Here is a 17,140-nt window from a genome sequence, read left to right on the forward strand (position 1 = left end):
CTGCATTTGAGGTCTATTTTCATTGTAACCTGACTGTTGAAAGTCACCAACGCCCAAACTGAAAGAAAAAAAAAACCCTGAGACTTCTGAAGATCCGCTTTTAAAATTCACTGGTCATTCAAATACCTCCTCCGTGGCACAGCCTGTGCACCGCGCTTAAGAAACACACAGATACATATTTATTGCATAACTCTCTTTTGCAACTGCAGCTCTTGCATACTTGAGTCTATCTGTGTACTCAACAGTTTTGTGCATTTTCACAGTTTCTTGAATTCCTTTGTGAACCTAGAGGCTTCCACTTCCCCGACATCTAAAAAATGGCAACAAAAATCGATAAAGAGGCTTGCAGGGAAGCATACAACCTTGTGAGAGACGATAACACTGAAATAAGCTGGTAAGTAATTTTAAAATCTTTTTTGTAGCGGAATCCTTAGTATAGCACGATGTTTGTGAATACGTGCATATTTCAGTTTTATGCAACGTTATTTTTCTGATTTATGTTCTTCAAAACCAGTTGCGCAGAGCTTTGTATTCTAGTTATTCTAAATACATTAAATAAGAGATAATCAGTTTATGTTGTAAACGTAACGTGATTTTATAGATGCGATTTAATGCAACGCTGACTTGTTAATTGTACGCATCCCCCGAATACATTGACGCAGCTGTATTGTTTTTATGAAATTGTATGTTATAAAACGTAATTTGGGTTTAGGAAATCAGAATTATGTTTTTGACTTGTCAAAATTGAAAGATTCATACAACCAATATACCAGTATTGTATTTCTGAATGTTGCTACCAAAAGGAACAATCATATTATTATTATTATTATTATTATTATTATTATTATTATTATTATTATTATTATTATTCTTTATTTCCATTAGGGTTTCCTTCAAATATGATGGTTCACTCATAGTACCAGGGGGCCAGGGCAAAGACTATGAAGAATTTATGAGCCAATGTACAGGTATGACTATTCAATAACGATTCTGTTTCTAAATCGTTCCGCATTTTTGGAAGATTGTTGTGAGTTGAAAAGCAGTGCAGCCAAAGGAACGAGATTGATGTGGCATGCAAATGGTTTCAGTGTGCATGGAAGCTTTTTACTTCCTATAAAGACACAAAATGGAGCACAGAAAAAGACAGCCACTTGCTGAAGTGTAGGGAAGGATTCATGGGAGGGTACCAGAACACTTTTGAGTACTTTGATCCCATTAATTGAGAGACATTTAAAAAAACGAGCATTGTGATGGGCAAAATAAGTCACCACAATGGCTTCTATTGCTTGCAATTAATAAATAATAATTCTAAATTACATTTAAGACAGTACTGTACATTTCAAAATCATGGAATTTCCTACATGTGATGTCTAAAAATAAATAAATAAATCCAGGCATAATTTTGCCCAGAAATCTTACATGAAAACTGTTGGGTGTGGCCAGTAAACCTGGGATGCATGCAGCTAGCCTTTCAAGAGATTCAGATATGCAAATATGGGTGTATTTTATTGGCTGACTTGTTTGGACTGTACTGTAAGTGAGATAATGCTAAACAAATACAGTGGGTGCATTAAGTAACTTAGCAGCTCAGTGACAGAACCAGTTAACGGAATTCTCCATTCCGCTCCCCCTGAGCAGCTCAGAGCGCTGCAGAACAGATTTCATCAGTGATTTGAGTGAGTGGAAAAGTTCCCGCTCTGAGACGCTCGGTTACATAACACATGTAGTATCTTAAAGGTTATGATTACATTCCACTCTAGAAAAAGAATACCACTGCGTTGCATCCATTGTCTGAAATGTGCATAAAACAGTGAAAGTGGACACATGCAGTACACACACACACACACCCTCCTCCACTGGATACAGTGTCCAGTTTCAGCCATCTCCCTACAAAAAAGATATTGCACTTGAGAAGGTACAGAGGTGAGTGACTAGGCTGATCCCAGGACTTAATGACATGAGCTGTGAGGAAAGGTTAAAAGAATCACTTCAGCCTAGGAAAAAAAGAAAGAGGGGGCTTGATTTTAACTTTATAAAATCCAAAATTGTCTAGATAAAATTAACCCAAGACACTACTTCAAATGCACAGAGCAGAATGAGAGGACATAAACAGAAGCTGAGTAAAAGTTTTATAACAAAAGGTAGGAAACATTCACAGTTAAAAAATGTAGCAGGATCTAAAACACAGGGGACATAAAAAAAAGACTAGATTGTGTCCCATGAAATTAGGTCCCCCTAGTAGGAGCGAATGGTCTGCTAACAAGGGTTGAGCCTTGAGGCCAAAAATGCTCTTCTAGTTTCTAAACTTTTCTTATGTTTGTAGGTACTCTGTGTGTGTGTGTGTGTGTGTGTGTGTGTGTGTGTGTGTGTGTGTGTTTGTGTGTGTGTGTAAGTATGCCATGCTTTAGACTTTTACATATATCTAGATAACTTTTGATCTAATTTGAGGTTAAAGCCACAACTGAAATCAAGGAGGTATGGATTTCACATAGCTCTGTGAAAGCTCTATAACCATGAATGCAGACGAGTCCAGCTTTTTTGCACAGTGATTAAGGCACTCTCTTCAGGTGTGGTGCCAATCTGCACCTAGCTGTTACAAATGCAAATGCCACTATAGAAAATGTGACACAGATTCAGCATCTACAAACTTGGTATTATTATATAGAATGCATGTGAATTGGGCTAAAAAGGTGCATGCAAATTGAAAAAAATGATATACTGAAGAGTTTTTACAGGTTGATGAGTAAAATACTGCTTCAGAATAACTTCTAGTTGAAACATTTGTCATTGAATTTTCTCTTACTGTGTACACCATTGAATGTTTGCCACATCTCTTTGGAAGTTCCAGGGAAGATGGGTTTTGATGCATTTGAAGCAGCAAATCTGTGATTTTAGGTTTAGGGCTTGCTGAGCCGCTTCCTTTTATACTAAAGAGGAAATTCAGGGCATGAAAGGTTAAATGAGCCCTTGAGAAAGATGACTGAAAGAGGAAGCTAATTCTCTCAGGTTGACTAACAAATCGGAGTCAAGCGCTTGCTGGGAAGGAAGCTGGCATCCTGACAGGAAATTTAGCAGCAGAGATTAGTCTCTAGTGTAGGTTTCTATTGACTAGTGTCCAGACTACTATAGATTAATTAGATTGGCTGTTTATAATATACCTTGCCTGGGGTCTGGGGTGGCCAGTTACTTTATAACACCCATATCAAATGGGTTCATACCCTGCTTCGTGGGTCTCATTGGTGTGCTATGAGATGTGGGTCAATGGCATATTTATATTTCATGGCAGGTTATCTATAATGGTGCTAATAAAACAATATTTAACCCATTGTACAGTATCTGTAATGAGGCACAGGAACAGGTTAATAGATAGACGAGGCATCATTAGGCATCTTCTGTATTGCTCACATTTCTTTTGTCAATTGCCGATGTGTTAAAGGAACGTATTCAAAAACGTCACTCACCATCCGCTTGCCCTTACGTCAGTGCAGAGCTCCGAATCCATATCCTACGTGTTTGCGATCATTCGGAGTGGCTTTAGGTTCTGTTGCATCGATGTTAAGTTGGTACCATGTTTCTTTAAATCTGCCTTTACCTGGCTTTGAGCTTGTCTGGAGACTCCCAAATTCTGTGACTAACAGGCTTCCTTATCCCATTCCAATGACCTCGGTCAGCACCCCTCCTACGCTCTCTGTATATATATCTGAGAAATATAAGCTGAAAGCAAGCTCAAGGACTGGTAGATTTAGAGAAAAATGATAATCCCTTAATGTGGGAGCAACACAACCAATAACCATTTAGAGTGATTGCAAACAGTATCAAATAACAGGAAATGTAAAAAATAAATAAATAATTCCAAAGACATTTGTCACTATTTAAGGACAGCTCCGAATATGTTTTACAAGGTCAGCTGCTTCAGTGAAGTTGTATGGGGGGGCGTCAGAAACCTATTTTACCAAGAGGAAATGTATTCCATTACTATGTTAAACAGAAGATCATTTTAGTACAAGGGACTGCCATTCCTCTGTTGTATTACCTGTAATAAAATGCCAAATGTTGGTTTGAATGTATAATTCTCTAGACTGCTGGCCTCTTCTGTCTGTACATTTTGTTGAGTATTAATAATGGCCCCTCCAGAGGTCATTGCAGCAAGGCTTTGGGAGGCACAGCTTCACGTGTTATCATTGTACAGTACATGGCAAGGTACAAGCGAGATTAGTTAAGTATACCTGGGCAAACATAAATGATGTCCTGTTTGATAAGCCACAGGTTTTTCCACTTGGGAACCGACTTCTCTCTTCATTTGAATGTTGTTTCTGTGTGAATTAGGAAGGACAGTTGGCTTACTTGGGGATGGAAATAAGAGTCTCATTGTATAGCAGTTAAGTGTATTCTGTGCTTTACTCTGGGATATGTATACAAACTGGAGCTTGTAACCTATTAGTCTCAAAGTAAAATCTGGAGGGGGCTCCCGAGTGGCGCATCCAGTAAAGGCGCTTCGCATGGAGTGCAGGATGCGCTCTATAGTCTGGAGGTTGCCGGTTCGAGTCCAGGCTATTCCACAGCCGACCGTGGACAGGAGCTCCCAGGGGGCGGCGCTCAATTGGCCAAGCGTCGCCCGGGGGGGGGGGGGGTGAAGGTTTAGGTCGGCCAGGGTGTCCTCGGCTCACCACGCAGCAGTGACCCCTGTAGCCTGGCCGGGCGCCTGCGGGCTTGCCTGTAAGCTGCCCGAGAGCTGCGTTGTCCTCCAACACTGTAGCTCTTGGGTGGTTGCATGGTGAGCCCGCAGTGTAAAAAAAACCGGTCGGCTGACGGCTTCGGAGGACAGCGTGTGTTCGTTTTCCACCTCCCGAGTCAGGGCAGGGGTGGTAGCGGTGAACTGAGCGTCAAAATAATAATTGGCCATTCCAAATTGGGAGAAAATAATAAAAAATAATTGGCAATGACTAAATTTATTTAAAAAAAAATTAAAATCTTGAGTGGATCACACAGCAAAGCAATGAGAGTCCTATTTCTATCCCTTCTCGCCACTGATTGGATATCTACTAGGGCTGTGGGGGGTAGTTATTACTTATTTATTAAATGGAATAAAATATGTTACAATGCATTTCCTCATTTGTAGTTGCCTACACAATTAAGTACCAATCCAGTCTTTTCATTTTGATTTAAAGCAGGAGGCTAGAAATCCTAAGTAGAAGACAGGCGGGTATGGGGGTCCTCCCCCAGTGAGGGTGCAGGGAGCAACGCCCCCCACCGAAAACGAATTTCAGGGTTTTGCTGGGGTCTAAAACTGCATATTCTGAGCCTAAATATGTGCCTTAATAGGGACCCAACATTAAAAAGAAGTGTAACGTGTTCATTTGTTCATGATTTTAGGCGTAGAGATTTAAAGAGCAAGCAATACAGATTAGCACAAACTAATTAATGAATTGTACATGCTAGGTTTTAGATCGATCTTCAAAGTCAATGCATAAGACATTTTACAATGCTATAACATATACTCACTGTATTTCGTACACTTCGAGTAAAAAAGACAATCTTGCATAGAAAACATAGGTTGTTTGTTTAAAAAAAAAATTATACAATTTCATAACTCTGCTGTATGGTTACTGACTCAGGTACATTATATGATTGTACGGTTCGGCCTTCATCACCAACGTCACTTGTAAGCTTGAAACTGATTGGTCCGTCACATCACGGTGTCCATGAAAACATCTGGAAAGGAAATGCCCCCGGAGAAGGAATGTTTTACTCGACTTGCATACGTAATGAATTGTGGAAATTGCCGCCATTTTGCTGGAAACATTTTGAATACTATTCACTGGAACATACGACCACTGTAAACTAGTTTTTTCTTTTTTCTTTTTGAAATAACTATTGTAGGCGTCTCATCTGGCAAAGTAGACGGCAATTTAGCCAGCCGCCGGCTGGAAATGAGAAGGCTGCCAATCAATTTGACTGTAAGATATATTATAGAACCTGTTGGGCTCAAACTAAAACCGCTCATATTTCAGCTACAATTTATTTTACCTTTTATCCCCTTTCATATTAAATCATCATTTTGATTTCACTTCCTGATTATCGCTTTGCTTGTTTTTGTAGAAATCTGTCAGGTCTGTGATTAATGTGGGATTGTAATCCTGGACGGAATTTAGCCTCTGAATAAACTCGACACGAAATGACATCTTCCATTGCGCACAGAGGTAGATAATTGTGTGCCCATTTACGGACACGGTACGGCACAAAAAATGTCAGGAAAAGTAGCTTTTAAATCGCTCAATGTGACAGTGAATTGCCATTGATTGGTATGCAGTTGTATAAATGAGGGCAAACGAGAGACAGGTAGCTTTTCTTGTTGTGAACCGCAACTCTTAATGCACAGTCCTAATAACTATGTTCAGTCTACCTCTTGCTTTGATGCAGTGGAAGTGGTTCAAGGGTTGAACATTTTTGTAGCGATAACTTAAGAAGTGTTCTTGGTAACTGAAGCCAGTTTATATACTGCACATGTTTTTTAACCATCTTGATATCACAATGGTGGGTTAGCAGTTTTGTGGAATTAGCATCTTGTCTGTGAATCACATGTGAATATTTTGAATAGACCTACATGGACAGAATCTGTTTCATGTATTAGTAATGCCGCCTCAAAATGGAAATACATGAACAGCTTAAAAGAAAAAGAAAATCTTTGGAAAGTGTAATGGGCATTACGGATTGTGTCCCCAGCTGAAGACATGAGGTTAAAAGCGCTATAATCACCAATGCAGACTAGCCCAGCTCTTTCCATAGTGGTTAAGTATTTGTGTTTGGGAATATATAGTGTGTAGTAACACTTTATGTGAGAACTGTCTAGGCTTTGGGCATTAATGCTTTCATGTTTAGTTTAGTGTATCTTATGATCAAGCCTAGTCTTCCATGATAGAGAGAGCCAGGGCTTTAAACCTAGAAGAGCCCAGTTTAATACTTGGTGATTCAGGAGACACCTTTTCATAACCAGTCTGTGTCTGTTTTCTGTTTCAAATTTCATATTTCTTTGGTGTAAATATTATATGAAATATACTTCTTTTCAACAATTAGTATATGTATATAAACAACCCAATGTAGAATAAAACATGTTTTAAATATTTAGCCATGTGAAAATGACAACAGGGCCTCACTGCACCTAAATATAAGGAACTTGTGCACAAACAGGAATACACACAGATAATTACAGATTTGTGATTTACTTGGAAATGTTTTTTTACACCCACTTCAAGACAGACAACAAGTACATATATTCTATAGTGCAACAGTCTTTCAAGACAGACTCTCAGACCCTCACAATGTAATCACTTATAGTTGTGGCACATTTCAAATACAATGTTAGGAACCTTTGAACTAGATTATTGATGTTTGTTCCCAGACTCATTTAAACTGTGAGACTTGACTGAGAGATGCATCCAAAATAGATTCTAGGATGATCTGATTGTGCATATTAACCACTCAAACCTGCTGGGAAGTAGGTCTCAGATCAGAAACACAGCTAGGTTTCTTTAACACAGCAGCCACGATAAGCAATATAAACATTAATAAAATAAATAACCATTAATGTAAACAAGTGGGTTTTGTGTGAAGTTTGCGACTGAGTAACATGTCTGTTTACATGAACTCTTGTGGTCAACAGATTTTGCTCATTCAAGAAGAGCATTGACCTGAATACTCTCATTGCTGGGTAGGCAGCCAGCCTTCTCAATTGTGTTAATACAACACATGCTCTGAAAGCACTGAATGACGCATTTTACTCCCTGTACGTCTTGTCAAGAAGCTTTTCCAACTGGAATAAACTTCAAATTCAAGTGACCGCTCCTGGTGAGTTACTGACTGCTCTAATTTAGTATTTATAGCTATGACAGGAAATGTGTGTCACTGATGCTTGTCCTGTGCATGGATGAGAATAACACTCTCATTGCATAAGTCTGGCTCTTATCAGTTGCACTGATGGTATCAGGAGCCGAACATTGTTTGTGTTTAATTGTGTTTTTCCCCTCTTTTTCCATGCAGATGATGTTCGGTTGTTTGGGTTCATACGGATCACGACTGGAGATGCCATGAGCAAGCGAGCCAAATTCACCCTGATCACCTGGATTGGGGAGAACGTCAGTGGTCTACAGAGAGCCAAGATCAGCACGGACAAGACTCTGGTAAAGGACGTAGTACAGGTAAGACATACCTGCATTGGAAGTAGTAGAGATAGGGGCGTAGTAATTGCAGTGGAGCTATTTATTTTAAATTCATTTAACAGCTGTATTTATTAATGCATGGTTATTTATTTTAATCTCTGATCACCTCTATCATAGACAGACACTACATGCATTGAGATTTTGGACCAGATTTATTGAGCTCCAGTTTCTAGTTTGGCAACATCGATACATGCAGCTTTTTATTCCACTTAGAAAAAAGTTGATCTAGACTGAACCAAAAGTTTAAGCAAAAGCTTAGTAAATCGTGTTGATTGTCACAGAAGCCACATATCCATTTTACTTAATGTTTGAAAACCATTCTATCAGAAGTGCTGCTCCCCTGAGATTATGACCTGAGGAAACCGTTTTTCTTCACTGGAACACCCATGTCTAGTTAGATGATTAGCCTGGTTTGTGTTTTGCATTGCCATCGCATACTCTCTCATGACATTCTGGTTCGCTGTTAAACCACCCAGCCTTGTTTCACACAAACACGCTGTGTTTTTCTTTACAGACTTTCAGTGTTTTGTTCACAGGAGGTAATTGATATATTTACAATTTTTGGTGGCAGCCTTAGTCACTGGCTGTACTGCAATGAAGGCACCTTAGAACCAGCAAAAGAACGCAACACCTGGGGACTTGCAAAGCTAGCTGGGGGGAGGTGATTCTGTATATGTCAAAAGTATTGCAGTGCCTACAGCGAGGCAAGACATGCTGACTTCAATGAATCAACCTGCTGAGTAAATGAGCTTGTAGTTCTTGTCCCAGCTAGCCAATTGAATACGCCAGGCTTTAGAAAAGAACGTTTTGTTTCCTGCGACCAAGCGAGTGGCTGGCAGAAGCTTTTTCTGTGAGCGCCCACTCAGAAATGCATTCTGAAAAACCTTGATTCTTCTGTTCAGATGGCCAAAAAAAATCTGCAAAAGTTTCTCAACAAGCAAGTTCAGTATATTCCAGGATTTCCACTGAGCTCATTTCATTTAGAGCAAAGCTTCTACTAACTATCCTTACCCTGAGGTTATTGTTCCTTGTGGTGTATTCTTTGTTCAAACACTTACCCAATGCCAGACTACAGATAGGGTCTGTCTATTCATTTTTACTGCCGATTTGAAATCACCCAACCAATGAAGCTCCTCCCATTTGAGTGAGGGGCGGTGAATCGGCTTGTTTATTTTAATAAATATGTTTATTAAATTGTTAACATGCATGCAATCTTATAATACAAACATAGTATCAAATACTGTATATAACTTTCATTCATACATGTACTGTATAAATCTAAGCCCACAACCCATACCTTCAGTGATAATTATTACATAATAGCAATAATATAATAACAAATGTTACATTTTTTTAAAGTTTCTGTAGTAAGCTGACAGTAGTAAAAACATCTATTTTTGTAATGCTTTTAAAAACGGGCCCCTCATTTTAAGGAAGACATTTAATTTTCCTTTATCTGTTTGGTATAGCCTCTCCAGCTATAATACATATAACTATTGTGTTGCATGCTGCACGTATATGTTTACACTAATGGATCTGTTGTAACTTGCTTGGGTGACACTGGAATTTGTAGAGATAAACAGATTAATTAACTAGATTAGGGTTGACTTGCTGCTGGTTATTTATTGCTGCTTCAGGAGTTACATTTGTATATCAGATGGGTTGAAAAGGATTTATGGTTCAGAATTAGGGGGGTGGTGGATAGGCCAGGTATACTGTACATGATTATTTGGCACTCAATCCAGTCCTTTCCAGCTAATTTGTTTTTAAGCAAGTACTCTGCGTTGACGAAGGACATGGAAATGTTTGTAGAGAAGTAACCATTTAACCTTTCAGTTTATTTTAATGAGTATCTTTTTAACCTTTTACTCAAGTGCAACATTTGAATATGTTTTTCTGAGAGAAGTAAAAACAAGTAACTAAATTAGGAGCAAACAAATTAGAATATTGAAATAAGGTTGGGTTTAGCAGGGTGTCTAATTTTCATATTTCTAGCCCGAGTACTTAGAGAGTATACTCAGAAGCATAGAAGCCAACATCTCAAAGGCAGCTTTTGGTTTCTATTGTAAGTTAAGCCAAATCCAGGGCTGGCAATGGAACATGAAACAAGCAGTGTGATTGGTCGAGCAAGGTTCCAGCTGCCTGTATATTGGATGGATACGCAGTTGGAGCCTTGTCACATATTCTAAATCACTGCGCTGCCTAACAGAATTTAAAGTATTGGACGGTAGCCATCTTGCTTTTACAGTTTCAGATGTACAGCTGTAACTATGAAACTGAGTGACCAATTACCTGCAAAAAATCCCAAAGTAGTAGTAAGTAGACATGTCGATTTGGACTAAAAACAATTAAATGAACTGGAAGATAGCAACAAATAATAATAAAAATATATATATCACTGTCTTTTTATACTCAGTCACCCCGACATTGTCACTTTAAAATAATGTATTTTTAGCAGTTTGTAACACTACAGAAAAACTCAAAAAGACGCTTATGCACATAATCCAACCCTCTCAGACACATACCTTGAAAAATTACTGAAATCTGAGACGTCCTTGTATTTATTTTTATTCCTCCTGTCTGTTCTGCTCAAACAGTGTGTGTCTGCACTGTCATTGACAGGGAAAAAAAATAACTTGGTGCCATCTCAGCTCTGTCCCCTGGTGTATTTTTTCAATGGCAATGTCCACAATATCAAAAATACAGATGTACTTTCTTTTGCATGTTCCAATAAAATTAATTCTCAGCTTAACTTCGTGTGTAGTTCAGAGTTATAAATGGGACTACTTTATTGGTGTACGGATATTTAATAAAAAAATTTAAAAAATTTGCCCGAAACATGATTTATGCTTTTGTTTTCTTCAAATCCACAGTTTGACCTGGAATATAAATGCAGTAATGCCCTTCAGGACGTCCGTATATGTTGAATATACAGACTTCTCAGGGGTTGGAGGCACTCGACTTCGTCTCATGCCTCACAACGCCCCGAGGCGTCCTTATAGTCAACGTATACGGACGGCCTGTCGGGCCTTATTGCATACGAATCCTCATGATACCTCATACACTGAACATGACTCAAGTAAAGCACAGAGGTAAACTGAGGAATACTTGGAAACATATAAATGAATATATTTACTTTCAAACAAATATGCATTGCACGATTTCATCTCCATAGTTTAATGCCAGTCCTCCTGTAATGGGGTACACCCTGCCCCTGTCTGTATTTTTGTATTATTATTGTTTTACTGTATGGTTTACTGTGTAAAAACACAATGTTTTATTCATTATTTTACAGCATAGATGGGGTTAAAATTCCCCATACATGCTAAAACTCGTGCAGAATGACCATCTCCAGACTGATTGATTTATTGCTAATTTGGAGATGGTCATATGTATATAAACCGGCAGCTTTGCCTGATCGAGGTTGTGTGTTCCGAGGCGGAACGTGAGTAAACAGAACTGAGAAATATAGAAATATAAGCAATTGCTATGCGTGCTGGGTATACACCAGCACCATACTTGTTTGTTTTGTTCTGTGTCTGTTTGTCTGTTTATTTTGGCCACTGTGCCGTTTGTTTGTACAAGTGTTTTGTGTTTGTTTGAACCTTTTATTTATTATTATTAAACACGCAGCAGCGCTTACATACCCCAGTGCTGAATGAGTGTCAATTACTTCCTGGTGTGATGCCACCACACAAGCCATCGTGTCACACCTCCTTATTAAATTAACTAGTAAGAACATTCACACAGCTAAATACATTTATTAAATTAGCTAGTAAGAACATTCACACAGCTAAATACAATTAGTAGATTTTTAGAACAGTGGTTTTTTGGACACCGACGGTATACCCAGATAACCGCTTACAAACTAAATTAAATGTGGTTACAACATTCTTTAACACGTTAGCCAGGGGAAGGGGGGTTGATGAAACATGTTTTGTATTTCCAGCCAAGGCAGGGGATGTTCCTAAAATATTTGTTTAGGTTTAGTAAGGACAGGCTGCTGCAAGTTTCCATTAAATATACAAAGCAATCCCAAAAGAAAAGAAAAACTCAAATCCTTTACCTGTCAAGAATTATAGACTTTGACGTTACAATTAAAAACAAGTGCACTCGTAAAGCATGGTAGCATTTTTTAAGGTTACTATCAGACTTGCAGAAAGGAAGCATATAAATTACAGTAGTATTGTAGGTCTTTTATTCTGATAATTCATTACTTTTGATTGATTACTTTTATTCATGTTGCTGTAATTTACAGTTCAATTTTTAGTCATTTTACATACTGGCCCGCAGAGTGCTCTAAGTGGAACCCCACCCAGAACGGATTGGTTGCAGAAATGAACCAGCTGCAAATGATGCAATGCACTACGTGGCTGTCAGTCAGCTGCTTCTGAACATTTCTCAGAAACATGAGAACTGATGCTCCTTATTGAACCCTGGAGTGGAATCCAAATGGAGGGATCTTTTTCCAAGGGACAAACCTGTTGTGGTTGAAACATTGAAGAGTCTGTATCCATATTGATTGGGGTTCTACAGGAGTATAGCAACGGCATTCAAAGCCTTTTTGGTGTAATTGTCCATAGAAATGGATAAAAAACAATGTACTGCTTATATCATGTTATTTTACATGGTTACAGGGTTACTACTATTTTTTTGAGTTGCACTTTGTCCTTGAAACTAGCCCTTTATCTTTTACCTGCTTCAATGGCCACACTAGTCACTGGCTTTTAGGAAACATTTTATAAATGTTTTTTTTTTACATTCAGTTTAATTGGAAATCGAATTTGGTTATACTTAAATGGTATTAGGCTGAATTAAAGGTCAGTTTGAATAAAATCTGCCTGAAATATTTTAAGGCCTCAATAAAGTGTTTTACAAATTACCCTTTTTCCTTGCTGGTTTTGCAGAACTTTGCTAAGGAGTTTGTCATCAGTGACCGCCGGGAACTGGAAGAGGATTACATTAAGAATGAGCTGAAGAAGGCAGGCGGGGCCAATTACGATGCACAAGCAGAGTAGGGAGCCTTCCAGAAACCATCTGCCTGCTGCTGCTGCTTGTAAACCAGACAGGGAGAAGAGAAGCCCCTCAAGGCAGATCCGCCTCATTCTCCCACCATCTACAACAGTCACCACAATCAAGGACTTCTCTCTCATTCTGCTTTAAAGCAAACACTCCCTTTAGCAAATTAAAAGGTGGGTTGCAGAGGAAATCAAGGATTCTGCAGGGCACAGTCAGATGCTTTTGTCCAATGGTCTCTCAGTTTTGTCTGTTACTGGTAATTAATGGAGTTTTGAAAGGCTGAGAAAGTTTGCCTCTTTTTCAGCATTGCTTGTCTGATTGGCTGATGTTGCTTCAAGCTACTGGTACATTCTTTCTTATGTTCTTATGTACTCGAAAGCCTAAAGATTTGTGTAGGCTTTTTTATTTTTTTCTTCATTACTGAAGTCTTTTCTCCTCTTATTTCCCACACAAATTTTGCATTCCTTTTAAAATGGAATTGATTCAGTGACTTGGCCTGCTAGTGAGTTAATGCAGTGTGCAGTATTAGTGTACCTGCAGGGGCTCATTATCACACCAGTGGATGTCAAGCTGAATCAGAGAACTAGAAAGGTGGCTGGATTCCAGTCAGTTAGTATACCCTGGCTGTAAAGAACCTTGCAACTACTGTACTTCTGTCAGCTGATGATCAGAGACTAGATTGTACTGTACCTACACGCACATATTGTAAATGTTTAACTTCTCAGAGGAAAAATTGGAAATCCTCAAAATCAGGGTGCCACCATTGTAGACCTAAAAGAGGGGAAAGGAGTTTTCAGTTTTATTTTGGTTCTTTTTATTGAATTGTGCTACTCTTCTAGACAAGCAATCTCCATACTCTCTGAGTCCAGGGCTATCGATATAGCTTCCATAAGCCAACCTATAGCACAAGATGATGATAGCCAATGTAACAAATGGGTCTAAAATGTGAATCTGATGCAAAAACACCTGTACAAATGTAGACATTATGTATAAACAGTAATCACCACCACCAGGCTTTCATGGGTTTCTTTGGAAGGCCCCAGAGGAAAGTAATTCTAGAAGAGTACAACAGCTTACTCAAAGCATGCTCAGAAAGATCTTTAGTAAAATAGTTAATGCTACCCTTTGGGTTTTTTGCACTTGCCTCCAAGGCATTTGGTTGAGGCCCTGTGCCCCACCCTCAATTGTTGAATGTGCCCTTCATGTTTAATCTGCCTTACGAAATTAGATTTTAGCCTATTTCCAGAAATGTGACGGGTTTCTGACAAAGATCTGATTCAATTTAAAGGCCTCTTATTTTCTCATCAGATAAAGCACTGTGCATGCTGACTGTACCATACTGTTGGACTAATTGGACTAAAATACAAAAAAAGCTGAAAATTAATGTAGATGGCCTTTTAACTACGTTTCGATATCTGTCTATACATCGTGTGTGTGTGTATATATATATATATATATATATATATATATATATATATATATATATATATATATATATATATATATGTATATATATATATTTAAATATATGTATATATATTTAAATATATATATATATGTATATATATATATAGTGTATATGTGTATGTACGTGTGGTGTATGCAATGTTAACCTCATGAGAAACAGGTTGTTGGAATATGGTGGTTCTAAACTCAGTTAATAAAGTCCAGTGGCACAATTTGCTGTGTTTTTAAGTGACCAGAATGAAAGTTGTTTTGTGAAACTTTGTTTGTTTTCTAGGTGAGTTTGGTTGGGTATATTTTTCAAATTGGAACATAAAATAGTTATGTATTGTAAGGACAAGCACCATTAAGGATAAACCATTTCAGAATAAAATTCAATTTTTTTCAAAAATGATATTGGCTTTATTTATTTATTTATTTTTCATCTTCATATATTTTTTTTGAATGAAAATAGATCTTTAAAGGAGTGATTCAGTTATTGGTAACATGAATGGATCTTCATGTGTCTTCAATCAGACAAGCATCAGACATCAAATAAATATCGTATCCTACCACCTAATAATAGGACTGCTGTCAAAGACATGGATAAAAAGACATGACACTCCGTTTTACATTTACTATATATCAGTCTTTTTACCTTGAATTTATTTTTTCATGAGCGCTTCTCTTTAGAACTAAACGATCCCTGTAACCTACTGTACCAATGACCGGTATACTGGGGGGGGGGGGGGGATTTTTACACATTTAAATCCTGTACACTCTACTGTAACACATACTTCTCTTGTAAAGAACTACTAGTAAGCAGGAATGCACTCTGTCAAACATTCACACACCACTTTATTGAACAGAAAAACAACACGTTTATAGTTCTGTTTTGACTGTGTTATCTTAAAGAGCCAGTATAAGTTTTAACAATATCAGACTAGTGGGTGCACAAGTCTGGCCCGCAAGATCTGGGTTTTGTTCAGATCAGGTTCTAAATAGTTAACTGATTCCCATCTCCTATCCGGTGTATGTGTTTACATTCAGAGCTTACCTCCAGGACATAACATTATTCTTTTTCAGTTCGTGAAGCACAAAGATAAACCTCACACCAGTGACACATCCATAGATCTCCTATTAAACTAGCTGCCTGATGTGTGACAGCCCTTGTTGCAGTATACACTGACAGGGTTCGAGATGCTTAGTTTGTATTATTTAACCAATAGAGACTGCAACATACCTACACTGCTTATATAGACAGACATGTTCTAATGAAATTCACTATAAATGGGGTTCTCACAGTAGGGGCTGGGACACCCCCTGGGGGGTTACGGAATGACCACAGCACAAGCAGACCCACTTTCCTGTGTGATGACAGATACAGCACATCTTTTATATGAAGTAAACATGATCAGATTAAGAATACTACACTATAACACTTTCATTTATTATTCATGTTATTTTATACAAAATAAAATGGGTATTTACATACAGTAGTTCTGTCATGTATTATTAAATTACTCTTCAATAAGGGGATCGTTCCAAAGCAAAGTCACTTTAAAGAGATTTGTCACGTACTTTAACTAATTTAATACCACTTAGATTATGCACATGTTTAATAAAGTGATGCAAATAAAAGTTATACTGCAGGAAACAGCTAACCCCAGTGTGTAACCTTTTGTTATCTGAACAAGGGCAGACTAGAGTGTGTGAAATTTGGAGCCTGTGTGCTATAGAATGTTAATTAAGAATGCCCAGTCATTTTATTGCTATCTATAGGAACAGGCACAAGAATACAGGATAAGGAAACTTCATAAAAATACTTCCCCTTTTTATTTTATTTTTTTATAAATTTAGTAGTCACCAATTGATTTTACACAATTTTTCTCCCAATTTGAAATATCCAATTGTACTTTAGGCTCAGCTCACCGCTACCACCGCTGCGCTGACTCAGGAGCGGCAAAGACGATCACACGCTGTCCTCCGAAACGTGTGCCGTCAGCCGACCGCTTCTTTTCACTCTGCAGGCCCGCCATGCAGCCAACCCTGAGCTACAGCGTCGGAGGACAACACATCTCTGGGCAGCTTACAGGCAAGCCCGCAGGCGCCCGGCAACTCTATATGGGTCACTGGTGTGCGGTGAGCAGAGGACACCCTAGCTGACCTAAGCAAACTGAAATATAAAGAACCATTGATCCATGATTAAAATATTAAAATTTACCAAACTGATTATTATGTTCTCTGCAGAAGGCTGGAATTGTGCATATTGCAAATAAGAGATAAAATAATTTACTCTAGTTTTCTCCAGTCTTTAAGTCTTTTTTTTTTAGAATAGACTCAAACCAATTGTTTGATATACAGTACTTGGTATCTTAAGGACTCTCAAGTTGTTTGTTTCATAGTTTTGTAACATTAACACTTTCCAAAAATGAATGAAGTTGACTGGAGGCTGGAGAAAA

General features: G+C 38.2%; 1 protein-coding gene across 1 annotated transcript; it reads left to right on the plus strand.

Moving 5' to 3' along the window:
* On the plus strand, positions 1 to 15,093 carry LOC117424705 (coactosin-like protein). The gene is made up of 4 exons (XM_034041353.3): positions 1 to 394; positions 886 to 968; positions 8,038 to 8,195; positions 13,124 to 15,093. Exons 1-4 carry the CDS (start codon positions 318 to 320, stop codon positions 13,232 to 13,234), a joined length of 429 nt encoding a protein of 142 aa, XP_033897244.1. The 5' UTR covers positions 1 to 317; the 3' UTR covers positions 13,235 to 15,093.
* The last annotated feature ends 2,047 nt before the right edge of the window (positions 15,094 to 17,140 follow it).

This window comes from Acipenser ruthenus, chromosome 19 (genome assembly GCF_902713425.1).
Source record: "Acipenser ruthenus chromosome 19, fAciRut3.2 maternal haplotype, whole genome shotgun sequence".
Lineage (NCBI taxonomy): Eukaryota > Metazoa > Chordata > Actinopteri > Acipenseriformes > Acipenseridae > Acipenser > Acipenser ruthenus.

What these genes read in the sequence shown, in the direction of transcription:
- LOC117424705 (XM_034041353.3), top strand. Translation starts at nt 318, where the DNA reads ATGGCAACAAAAATCGATAAAGAGGCTTGCAGGGAAGCATACAACCTT. An exon ending in GATAACACTGAAATAAGCTG is followed by an intron (nt 395 to 885) that starts GTAAGTAATTTT and finishes TATTTCCATTAG; the next exon opens with GGTTTCCTTCAAATATGATG. An exon ending in TGGTAAAGGACGTAGTACAG is followed by an intron (nt 8,196 to 13,123) that starts GTAAGACATACC and finishes CTGGTTTTGCAG; the next exon opens with AACTTTGCTAAGGAGTTTGT.